Genomic DNA, 13,357 nt, shown 5'->3' with positions numbered 1-13,357 from the left:
CTAGCACTTTGCTAGCTGCGCCAGCACCCCGATCGCTGCCGCCGCGCGCCCGATCGCCGCTATACGGTGCGGCGCGCGCCCCCCCCCCCCCCAGACCCCGTGCGCTGCCTGGCCAATCAGTGCCAGGCAGCGCCGAGGGGTGGCCCGGGACTCCCAATGACGACCCGACGTCAGTGACGTCATCCCGCCCGTCGCCATGGCGACGGGGGAAGCCCTCCAGGAAATCCCGTTCTTTGAACGGGATTTCCTGATCGGAGATCGCCGAAGGCGATCGAAGAGGGCGGGGGGATGCCGCTGAGCAGCGGCTATCATGTAGCGAGCCCTGGGCTCGCTACATGATATAGAAAAAAAAAAATTAAAAAAAAACTGCCGCGCTGCCTCCTGGCGTATTTTTTTATACCGCCAGGAGGGTTAAAACATCTTGCATGTGTATACATCGATCAAGGAGTGTAATTAGAGTACTGCTTCACACTGACACACCAAACTTACTGTGTAACACACCGCAAACAGCTGTTTGTGTAGTGACGGCCGTGCTGGACTGGTGCGCACCATGGCCAGAGTGCAGGCCATGGCGGTTTTCAAGTCCACATGGTCGCCGGGCTGAGGTAGCTGAATGACAGAACAGTGACTGTCCAGCTGATCAAATTTGGTCTGTCCACAATGAAGCAACGACCTTATTATCTTGGGTGTGCCCCACCCCCCGAGACACTCATATAGCCGGCGGTCATTGCTTCATTGTGATATGCAAGCCCCTTCACCGCGGCAAGGTAATGATCACGAAGGGGAATTGGCACATGTACATACCTTTTGTTTTGTTGTTGCAGCCGCAGTGCAGCCAGAAAAATTAGACAGACATGTACATGCACCAGAAAAATTATTATAGCGGCCGCTGCTAGCAGCGGCCTTAAAATTCAGGAGTCCGCCTGGAGTCCTGGATCCTGTTGGTGGTGGCGGAGAAGGCAGTCAAGGGGCCTGCAGGCAGAGATGCTGTGTGGGGACTGGGGACTGACTTAGTCTTGGGGCAGGCAGAGATGCTGTGTGTGGAGACTGACTTAGTCTTCGGGCAGGCTTGACCATGCTTTGCAGACCAGGCATCCGTGGTCAGATGGACCCTTGACCCAACGCTGTGTGCCAGAGATGACACCACTTGCCTTTCAACATCACGGTACAGTTTGGGTATCGCCTTTTTTGAGAAATAATTGCATATCTTCCACTGCGGTGTGTGGATTTGCTTTTATGTGCTGCTTTCCCTCAGGTGGTTATCCCATTGCAGTTTGTGCTTTGTAATCATGTGCCTTCGTAAGGTAGTTGTTCCTACGCGGGTCTTGGTCTTTCCACGGTTCAATTTTCGGTGGCAGAGAGTACAGGTGGCATTGCTCTCATCTGAGGCAGACACACAAAAAAATGTCCACACCGCTAAGCGCTGGGGTGATGGCACTTTGGTGGTGGCAGCCGACTGAGTGTTAAGTGGGGTGCCAGAATCCGAGCAGGAAGAAGAAGATATGTCACGCTTCCGTGCGGAAGCTGAGGAAGATGAGGTGTTCTGTGTTAAATTAGTCAACTACGTCCTGACAATATTGGGGGTTGATGGCACGTGCCTTCTTCTGAACACTGTACTTTGGTCATGGGCCGCACGAAATCACGACAGCGCGACCTCTAACAGACCTGCCAGGTGGCCTGCCTCTGCCTTTTGTTTTGTCCATATTGGGGGGGATGAATTGAAAGGTATGCACTGACTTGACTAAGGGCCTGTTTCCACTAGAGCGAATCCGCATGCGTTGTCTGCATGCGGATTCGCACAGCCAATACAAGTGGATGGCCCTGTTTCCACTTGTCAGTTTTTTCCAGCATTTTTCTGTGCAGGATTTTTCTGCACGGTAGAGCCTGCAGAATTCGCCTGCGTGAGGAATGCAGGAGATTCGCAGGCTATGTATTTGATAGGGAAAACGCACATGCGTTTTTTGCCGCGATTTCGCATGAAAACTAATGTAAATTGAACTAGGCAGTGACATGGTTAAATTCGCATATACCCTGCCTATGCGAAATCGCGGCAAAAACGCACGCGGAATCGCATCCGCATGCGATTTCGCCAGCGGTGGAATCCCAGCGATTCGCACCGCACTAGTGGAAATGAGCCCTTATACAACGTGCAGTCAGTCACACAGGTGCAGTGAACAGGTATGCACGGCAGGGGCGCCTCTAGCCATTTTGTCACTCCAGGCGATAAAACCTGCGGCGCCCCCCCCCCGTGGTTCCCTTCCCTCTCCCGTCCACCCCCTTCATGAAAATAATGTTTCATTATAAAATAATCGTACTGCGGCAATGTTTCACCATGAAAAAATCGTAATGCAGCAATGTTTCACCATAAAAAAATCGTAATGCAGCAATGTTCCACCATAACATAATCGTAATGCAGCAATGTTTCACCATAAAATAATTATAATGCAGCAATGTCTCACCATAAAAAAATCGTAATGTAGCAATGTTTCACTAGAAAATAATCGTAACGCAGCAATGTTTCACTAGAAAATAATCGTAACGCAGCAATGTTTCACCAGAAAATAATCGTAATGCAGCAATGTTTCACTAGAAAACAATCATAATATGGGCAGTGTTTCACAAATAAATAATGCACCTGTAAAAAAAAAAAAAAGCCTGCAGAAGTCGCCTCTCCCAGCGCACAGCTCATCGAGTCATCTCCCTTCAGCCAGCCGCTGTGAAAGTCCCACGCTAACACAGGCAGAGCAGGGCTACGGGAAGATGGAGCCCAAAGCCCTGCGCCGGAGACACAAATAGTCTCCAGTGCAGGGCTTCGGACACCATCTTCCTGTAGCCCTGCTCTGCCTGGCGGAAGACTCTGCAGGCTGAGGTGAGCTGCGGGATTCGGCCAGCAATTTGGCACAGCGTCTATTAGACGCCGCAAGCACCGAACCATGGGGGTCACACAATATGGCTGCGCCTCAGGTGACACAAACTGACAGCACCTCACGCAACCGCTTGGTCGGTGAGGCTGGTGGATCAGGCACCCCTGAGAGAGAGAGAGAGAGAGAGAGAGAGAGAGAGAGACAGTAGCAGATAACAGAGACATACCAGTAAAGTGGGAGAGTGTCACAAAAGTACATGAAAAGGAGAGTGGTGAAGAAAATAGGTGGAAAGGAGGAAGAAATGGAGGAAAATGGAGGAGAGACAGAGTGATTGAGGGAGAGACAGATGTGTCTCACCACAAGTAGTCTTGTTTGACAGAGAGCACACTGGGAGCATGTTGAAGCACTGGGAGGGGGAGAGGAGGGAGGAAGAGGGGGATGGAGTCCAGCAGGGCAATCACAGGGCACTCAGACACAGGAACTTTTCAGCCCTGTTACAAATGCAAGGCAGAGCCTGTGTCTTTTCTCCTGTCACTAGATGGGCGAGGGGGAGGGGGGCTGCCTCACACACAGTGTCGCTGACAGTCCTGTCCCTCTACTCACATGTCAGCTTTCCAGCTTCTGTGCTCCTCCCTGCACTCCATCCGTCCTGCTGATTGGTAGTAGAGATAGGAAGTTCGGATCTTTTCAATGATCCGGATGATTCGAATCGGATCATTGAAGAGATCCGGATCTTTGATTCGAATCTCGGATCATTTTACTACCGGAAGCATTCGGGGTGAAATGAACAGCAGGACAGGTCTGTGGACAGGAGAAGGGGAGGGAGTGGACACACAGAGAAGGGGAGAAGATGGACAGAGGGCAGGGAGTGGACAGAGAAGGGAGGAGGGACGAGCAGAGAGCAGAAATGTTTGCACGTAATACCCACATGCTGAAGTCATATGCTTTACATATATTTCACCTATATGTTCATCTGTACACTTTGAAAGAAAAGGTCGCACAGTGAAAGAAAGCATTCCCAGAAGATAAGTGCAGCTGTTTAGTGCCGAGTGCAGGAGGATTATATTGCCTTTCAATCACACTGTCTACAAAGTTACTGAGCTATGCTGAGCCAAAAGCTTCCCATGTGTTCACTGTGCAGCACTACGGAACAGCCAGCCTGTAATGGGCAGCACGTTATAGCCAGTATGTGTGCTCTACACATATCTGGCAGTCAGTGGCACCCATGTGTCCCCTCTCTCTCATCTACCTGTCCCTGCAACGCTGCCTCCCATCCAACAGAGCGATCCATCTCAGCTCTGCTTCCAAGACCCCGCTGCCCGCTGAGAGGGGGCGTGTCGCTCCTGGCCCCTCCCCTTTTGCGATCCGAATCACTCATTTTGATGATTCGGATGATCGACTCATAAAATAGATTTGGATCAAAGATCCGAATCGTTCATGATCCGGACAACACTAATTGGTAGCTGTCTCTCTCTCTCTCTCTCTCTGTTCTCCTCTCCGAGCACAGCCTGCAGTTTTGCCATCTGCCTGCTCACCTCTCTCTGCTCTGAATGATGCCCCTTCAGGGGGGATGCAGGGGAGCATAGACTGGCCACTTTCAGGTGGTCAGCAGCATCCAGATCGGCATAACCTCCATGCTTGACTGGTGGTGGGCGGGGTTAGGGGGCGCGGCTACTCGCAGTAAACACTGCGTCTGTGGCTGCTTACAAAAGCTGAGGCTTGGAGCAGAGCTTTCCCCTCTGCTTATTGGACGGCTGGCGCCAGAGGGCGGAGGGGAGACGGAAGTGTCGCTACACGCACGTGTAGCATAGAAACAAGCTGGCTGCTGCTGCCGAGAGGAACACAGACAGGGGGGACAAAATAAATGACATGGCAGTAGGGACAGGCGGCCGCAAATGCGCCTTTTGATTGGCACAGCGCTGCAGGCAGCTGCTTGTACTGCCTGTGGCAAGAAGCGCCCCTGATGCACGGAGTGGTATATCACACTGCGTGTGCTCACGTAGGTAGGTGGGTGCACTGAAGTGAACAACAGGTAGTAGGTATATGCAGTGATGGGTATTACATGTGCACCTGTCACACACAGACAGGCACAGTGACACTGACTGACAGGGCTGTATATAATGCAAGTGGGCCACACAAAAAAAAAAAAAAATTACAAGAACAAGATTAGCTCTCAAAAGAGCTGTTGAGAAGTGCTTTTTTAGCAATAACAATCAGCCAGGAGCAAGCTAACAAGCCTACAAGAGCCTAACTAAGCTTTCTCTGAGAGTCTGCAGCAGCTATCCCTTCAGCAGCTATCCCTTCACTAATTACTGCAGGCACACGAGTGAGTCCACTGCTGCCTGTCTTTTATAAGGGGGCGAGTGGCTCCAGGAGGGAGTGTAGCCTGATTGGCTACAGTGTGCCTGTTGACTGTGATGTACAAGGTCAAAGCTGACCCATAGTGGTGCATTATGGGGGCGAATCGAACTTCCGGAAGTTCGCCGGGAACCGTTCGCCAGCGAACCGTTCGGGCCATCTCTAGTTACTTCTCTGTGAAGGAAGCTAATCATCCTTTACCGGGGGAACTCTACCCTGCAGCTGTGTGTCTGATTCAAGCCAATGTGTGCTCTAGCTTGCAGCTGTATGAGCATGTCCTGTCACACACTTCTATCTATAAAGGATGCATTTTGAAATAAAGGCATTCAGTATTTAAATAACATTGCAAAACATGCTACTAAAATATACTACAGAATAGTCCAAGCTGACTTCAGTATGCCAGTTTGTTGTTCACTTGCAGATACTGACATGATTTGGTACCTTGATGGCTATCTCCATATTTAGTAGCCCTCACAAGTCTGAACCCAACAATGAGCACTGAGCAGCATTCATTAACCACTTCAGGACCACAGGCGTACCCCCCTCTAGTGACCAGGCCATTTTTCACAATAGATGGCTGTGCAGCTTTGTTAGAGTACTGCACAGACCTACAACGAAGCGCACAAATAAATGCAACCTCCCTTTCTTGTCCTTAAAGGACACTCTGTAGGAGGTCTCTGATCTGAAGTATCGCTGACCCTCAACGGGTCGGCATCTTCTGCGTAGATGTGCATCGCACCATGTTCTCCCATCATCTATAGTGTACTACTGTGCAGGCGCAGTACGCTCCTGGTGATGTGGGGGCATGCATGTGCAGAAGATGCCAGCCTGCCGGGAAGAGAAGCCCGGAGCTGCGGAAAGGGAGAGAATGACTGCTAGGGGCTGGAAGAAGCCTCAGGTAAGTAAAGCTAGTTTATTTAGGTCACTTTATATATGCTTTAAGCACAGCGGAGCCCATAAACAGCCTAATAAGTTGGCATTCACCTCTGTGAGCACTTCTGGCAATTTGTGCTGGTTAGTTGAGACTGCTGGTAAGTTAAGTTCTGGATACTGCAATATACTCACCCAATTGATCTTTTGAAAATTTTCATGCAAATTCGGTCAAAAGGATCGATTGCTAGAAAATCTTGGTTGCAAGGGCTCGATCAGGTGTATGGCAGTACGGTGTTCGATTTTATGATAACTGACGAAGCCCTAGCTGGTGTGTCCCCCCTTCCCACCCCAAGGGTCTATGTGTGCACCCCCCTCCCCCTCCCCATGCCCCTAGTGAGTGTTGAATCTGAATCTGATGGTCGATCTAGTGGCAGATTAAGTGATGTATGGCCACCTTTATTGGTAAGTATTACAAAACCACCCAAAAAATGATGACAAATGTTCTGCCAGATATACCCAATATTGAGCAACACTCTAATATGGTATGAGCAGATATTAGATCAGCTCTTCCAAATAAACAACAAAACTTACCCAAAGAAAAATAGCAGGCAGCATAAAAGTGTTGTTAAGCATCCTGACTTATACTCAATTCTTGTCATACATGGCACATTGCAGGCCGGACAGACAGCATACGCAGCAGTGTCCCTCATGTCAGTCTTCAGAACAATTTGTGGCATCAATACTATGGAAAATAAGGAAACAACAAGAGGGTTAGAGAGCGAGTATTAAAACCTGAGGCCAGCTTCACACTGCAGTTTGCTGACGTGGTAATCCCAAAAGGCTTGTTTTTGGTGGTGCGCACCGCTGCAGTCAATCAGTAATCCCAGTCTGGCCTTCGGCTAAGTGACGCTCACTTCCTGTTGGGCAAGCGTATTTCTAAAATACGCTTAAGCGCAAGCGCAACATCGAAAACTGTTGCACATTTTTTTAGAGACAGGCGCGTTGCCATAGACTTACATGACTTCCAGTCCGACGCTGATCGCCGCATGGTAATGTAAGTTTGCAAGCACGTTAGATAGGGCACTTCCGGCGCAGCGTACCACAACGTGGGGAGTGAGAACTCCCCCCTAGACTTTCATTGGCCAGAGGCATGTTGTGCAGGGCCGGTTCTAGACAGGAACATATGAGGGGGCAGTCAGAAATGTGAAGGGGGCATAATGTATACACATCATGTTTGAGCACTGTTATGAATGGAGTAAGATTCGTCCGGTCCAATACTGATATGTGTAGTCTGTCTATCACAGACAGAGTGGCAGACCAGAGGGCAGAGGCAGCGGTGTCGAAAAATGCACCCTGTATGTATTTAGAGAGTTTAGCCTGTCTAATTCCCCCTCATCTGTGTCTAATCACAAGTTGTAATTTGATCTCTCACTTGCATCACCTGCCTGTCACGACAGATAAGCTCATTTAAAAGCACTGGTTGTTAACAATACTGTATATACTAGGGATGGGATGACGAACGCGGCGAATCCCAACGCTGCATCGCCGCGCATCCGCCTCTTCACTCGCTCGCAATTGTCCTCCTCCCGCTCCCCGCACCTCCTCCGCTCGCCCCCCTGCATAAATAAAAAGAAGCAGCCTCTCACCTCCAGCGTGGAGCCCGGAGCGGCACACCTCCTGCAGTCTTCCTTATTCCCCCTAGTAACTGGCTCTTACTGCGTCATCAGTAAGAGCCGGTCCGGCGGCCACTAGGGGGAACAAGGAAGTGAAGGAGAAGTCTGCCGCTCCGGGCTCCACGCTGGAGGTGAGAGGCTGCTTCTCCTTATTTATGCAGGGGGACGAGCGGAGGAGGCTGCAGGGCGAGGGAGGAGGATATTACCCAGCTACCTACACTGCAGCCTCTCATAACCTGCTACCTATACCGAAGCCCCACATAGCCTGCTACCTTTACTGAAGCCCCCCATAGCCTGCTACCTATACTGAAGCCCCCCATAGCCTGCTACCTATACTGAAGCTCCCCATACTGAAGCCCCCATAGCCTGCTACCTATACTGAAGCCCCCCATAGCCTGCTACCTATACTGAAGCCCCCCATAGCCTGCTACCTATACTGAAGCCCCCCATAGCCTGCTACCTATACTGAAGCCCCCTATACCCTGCTACCTATACAAAAGGCCCCTATACCCTGCTGCCTATACTGAAGGCCTATATACCCTGCTGCCTATACTGAAGGCCCCTATACCCTGCTGCCTATACTGAAGGCCACTATACGCTGCTGCCTATACTGAAGGCCCCTATACCCTGCTGCCTATACTGAAGGCCACTATACCCTGCTGCCCATACTGAAGGCCACTATACGCTGCTGCCTATACTGAAGGCCACTATACCCTGCTGCCTATACTGAAGGCCACTATACCCTGCAACCTATACTGAAGGCCCCTACCTAGCTACCTTTACCTAGCTACCTATACTGCGAGCACCTATGCCTGGGTACCTATACTGCGGGCAACTTTACCATGGATCGCACAATTCTTATGTGCAGGATTCGTTAGATTTGGGATTCGAAAGGTTCGAGATATTCAAGAACCTTTTTAGATTCGGATCAGGATTCGGATTAGAAGAAATTGTGGATTCGTCCCATCCCTAGTATATACTCATGTATAAGCCGACCCGAGTATAAGCCGACCCCCAACTTTTACCCCAAAAAACGGGGGAAAATGATTTACTGGGGTATAAGCCAAGGATGGAAAGTGCATTAAGCAGATCTGAACTCAGAACTTCCTCTCCGCTGTAAAAGATATCCAACAGCATAATAACCTTTTTAAAAAAAAACATTTCCTTGTAACATCTGATACAAATCCTGTAATAAATCTGCAGTGTGCCTACCTTCCTGCTTTTATGGAAGCAGACATAGCGTTAACATCCTGTGTGTACCCATTAACTTTCTGCTGAGACAGGCAGCTCAATTACAACTTGCGCTTAGCCACAGATGGGGGGAATGAAAACTCTCTGAAAACATCCAGGGTGCATGAGAGGGAATTGGACAGGCTAAACTCTTTAACCTTCCTGGCTGTAAGCCGCGCAGGAGGTTTTCTCAGGCCTTGCTGGGCCGATTTGCGTAATTTTTTTTTTTGCTGAACGCAGCTAGCACTTTGCTAGCTGTGTCAGCACACCGATCGCCGCCCTGCGCCGATTCGCCGCTATCCGCGCCGATTCGCCGCTATCCGCGTCGCCGCAGAGGCCCCCCCTAGACCCCTGCGCTGCCTGGCCTATCAGCGCCAGGCAGCGCTAAGGGGTGGATCAGGACTCCCTGAGACGTCACGATGTCCATGACGTCGGTGACGCCATCCGGCCCCGTCGCCATGGCGACGGGGGAAGCCCTCACTGGAGGGCGTCATAATAAGGAGCCTGCGACTGGCCAGGAAAAAAATCAATGCGTGCATCGGTAAGTGAAACACGTGCACCACACACCCCAGCTCTGCATACCCCGAACGGGACACAGGGGATAGAGAGGGCATTTTAAAGGACCACTGTCACGAAAATCTTTACATGAATTTTTAATGTTAACACATACAAATAAGAGGTATGTTTCTTCCTGAGTTAAATGAGCCATAGATTATTTTTCTCCTTTGCTGCTGTCACTTACAGTAGTTAATAGGAATCTGACCTTACCAACAGGTTTTGGCCTAGTCCATCTCTCCATAAGTGATTCTCAGCATGGCCTTTATTCTTTGTAAAGACATTACCTGAAAAAGATTTATACAAAGATGCTGGGCAGCCTCCCAGCTCACCGTACACTTTTTTGCCAGTTGGGCGAAGCAACTGCCATTCACTAAGTGCTTTTGAAAATAAAGAAAACCCTGAGAACCCCCCATGAGGAGATGGGCTAATCCAAAACCTGTCGGTTCTGTCAGATTTCTACTACTTACTGTAAGTGACAGCAAAATAGGAGAAAAGTAATTTATGGCTCATTTTACTCTGGAAGAGACATACTTCTTATAGGTATACAGGATCTTCTCAAAAAATTTGCATATTGTGATAAAGTTCATTATTTTCTGTAATGTACTGATAAACGTTAGACTTTCATATATTTTAGATTCAAATACACACAACTGAAGTAGTTCAAGCCTTTTATTGTTTTAATATTGATGATTTTGGCATACAGCTCATGAAAACCCAAATTTCCTATATCAAAAAATTAGCATATTTCAATCGACCAATAAAAGAAAAGTGTTTTTAAAACAAAAAAAAGTCAACCTTCAAATAATTATGTTTAGTTATGCACTCAATACTTGAGGTTGACTTTTTTTTTGTTTTAAAAACACTTTTCTTTTATTGGTCGGATGAAATATGCTAATTTTTTGAGATAGGAATTTTGGGTTTTCAAGAGCTGTCTGCCAAAATCATCAATATTAAAACAATAAAAGGCTTGAACTACTTCAGTTGTGTGTATTTGAATCTAAAATATATGACAGTCTAATGTTTATCAGTACATTACAGAAAATAATGAACTTTTTCACAATATGCTAATTTTTTGAGAAGATCCTGTATATTTTAAATTTTATGATTTTCGTTACAGTGGTCCTTTAAAGGTATGGCTGCAGGACATGTTCCTATCAGGCAGCGCACGGAGCTTGGGGGATAACAAGGTAACAATCGTACCGCTTTACAACACGTGGCGGTGGGGGTGGGGCTTACGCGGCTGCACTGAGCTGTTAAATAAACATTGCGGCGCAAGATGCATGGACGGGGGGCACCACAAAATACGATTGACTCATGTATTGGCCGAGACCCCCACTTTGGGGTCATTTTTTTTGCCTCAAAAACTTGGCTTATACACAAGTACAAACGGTATGTCTGCTTCCACAAAAGCAGGAAGTAGAAACACTGCAGATTTTTGCAAGATTTGTATTAGCAGTAACAAAGAAATGTTTTCCTTTGAAAGATATGCAACAGCATAATAACCTTTAGAGCAGAGCCACTGAGCCAGAGAGGAAGTTCTGGTTCAGGACAGGATAACAGGTCCAGAGGGTCACTGCTGTCGGGGAACAGACTCCATGATGATGAAGAGAGAGTAAGTTGTGCTGTACTCTCTAGTTAGTATATTATATCAGGGCAGGCAGAGTGGCAGACCAGAGGCGGTGGTGTGTGTCTGCACTCTAGAGTTGTCTCGAACCTCCGATTTTAGGTTCGTGAACATCGAACGCGAACTTCCGCAAAAGTTCGGGTTCGCACAAACTTTGCGAACAGCAATAGACTTCAATGGGCAGGCGAACTTCCAAAACTACAAACACTATTTCTGGCCACAAAAATGATGGAAAAGACATTTCAAGGGGTCTATCACCTGGAGGGGGTCAGTGACTACAAGAGAAAAACATTTTTTTTTTTTCAAAAAGACCTAATACTTTTTGAGAAAATCAATTTTAAAGATCTTGTACTGAATGTGGGAAATGTTCAACCGTCACCGTCTTTAACGGTTAATAGCAAAGCAAACATTTTCAAAAAAAAGATCTTATACTTTTTGAGAAAATTGATTTTAAAAGTTCAAAGGAAAAACGTATACATTTAAATGCCCGTAAATGACAGATCTTGGGAAACAATTCCCGCCGACTTTAGCAGTTAAAAGCAAAGGCCCCCTGCTTGCCAAACCCTTAACCACTTCCCGACCGCCTAACGCACAGGGGCGGCCGGGAAGTGGAGCTTGCAAGGACCAGCTCACTCACAGAGGCGGCGGTCCTTTTAGGGGCATGGGCGGAGCGATCGCGTCATCCGTGACGCGATCCTCCGCCGCCGCCTCGCTCCGCTCACCCGTCGCAACATCCCGCCGGCCATACGGAAGCGCCGGCGGGATGTTAACCCCGCGATCGCCGCATACAAAGTGTATAATACACTTTGTAATGTTTACAAAGTGTATTATACAGGCTGCCTCCTGCCCTGGTGGTCCCAATGTCTAAATGGTACTCATTGGACTTTGGGCCCCTTAGCGCACCTAGGCTGCAAAAAAGTGCCACACATGTGGTATCGCCGTACTCGGGAGAAGTAGTACAATGTGTTTTGGGGTGTATTTTTACACATACCCATGCTGGGTGGGAGAAATAACTCTGTAAATGGACAATTGTGCACCCTCCTGATCACCCCCCACCCCTCAGATTCTCCCCAGACCCCCCCCCCCCCGTGTACTGTATGCATCTATCCCCCTGATCACCTGTCAATCACCCGTCAATCACCCATCAATCACCCCCTGTCACTGCCACCCATCAATCAGCCCCTAACATGCCCCTTGCGGGCAATCTGATCACCCACCCACACCAATAGATCGCCCGCAGATCCGACGTCAGATCACCTCCCAAATGCAGTGTTTACATCTGTTCTCTACCCTAAACACCCACTAATTACCCATCAATCACCCCCTATCAACACCTGTCACTGTTACCCATCAGATCAGACCCTAATCTGCCCCTTGCGGGCACCCAATCACCCGCCTACATGCTCAGATTGCCCTCAGACCCCCCCTTATCAATTCGCCAGTGCATTAGTTACATCTGTTCTTCCCTGTAATAACCCACTGATCACCTGTCAATCACCCATCAATCACCCCCTGTCACTGCCTCCCATCAATCACCCCCTGTCACTGCCACGCATCAATTACCCCCTGGCACTGCCACCCATCAATCAGCCCCTAACCTGCCCCTTGCGGGCAATCTGATCACCCACTCACACCAACAGATCGCCCGCAGATCCGACGTCAGATCACCTCCCAAGTGCATTGTTTACATCTGTTCTCTGCTCCAAACACCCACTAATTACCCATCAATCACCCCCTGTCACTGCTATCCATCAGATTAGACCCCTATCTGCCCCTAGGGCACTCAATCACCCGCCCACACCCTCAGAACCCAGCCCTGATCACCTCGCCAGTGCATTGCTTGCATCTATTCCTCCCTCTAATCACACCTTGAGACACCCATCAATCACCTCCTGTCACCCCCTAGCACACCTACCCATCAGATCAGGCCCTAATTTGCCCCAGGTGGGCTCCTGATCACTCGGCCAAACCCTCAGATCCCCCTCAGACCCCCTTCCGATCACGTCCCCAGTGCATTGATTGCATCTATTTTCCCCTCTAATCACCCCCTGAGACACCCATCAATCACCTCCTGTCACCCCCCTAGCACTCCTATCCATCAGATCAGGCCCAATACAACCTGTCATCTAAAAGGCCACCCTGCTTATGACCGGTTCCACAAAATTCGCCCCCTCATA

The 13,357-nt window shown here is 49.0% G+C and overlaps 1 protein-coding gene across 10 annotated transcripts in view; it reads right to left on the bottom strand.

Annotated features, from left to right (window-relative positions):
* Window positions 1-13,357, bottom strand: part of LITAFD (LITAF domain containing) — a 311,228-nt gene that overhangs the window by 23,487 nt on the left and 274,384 nt on the right. For all 10 annotated transcript variants that reach the window (XM_068244656.1, XM_068244664.1, XM_068244657.1 and 7 more), the window contains one exon: window positions 6,687-6,837. In XM_068244656.1, the coding sequence (XP_068100757.1) occupies window positions 6,687-6,837 (151 nt within the window). The remainder of the gene's footprint in view (window positions 1-6,686; window positions 6,838-13,357) is intronic.

This window comes from Hyperolius riggenbachi, chromosome 7 (assembly GCF_040937935.1).
Source record: "Hyperolius riggenbachi isolate aHypRig1 chromosome 7, aHypRig1.pri, whole genome shotgun sequence".
Classification (NCBI taxonomy): Eukaryota; Metazoa; Chordata; class Amphibia; order Anura; family Hyperoliidae; genus Hyperolius; species Hyperolius riggenbachi.
Note: the sequence above shows the minus strand (reverse complement) of the source record. Positions and strands in the feature narration are given on the sequence as shown.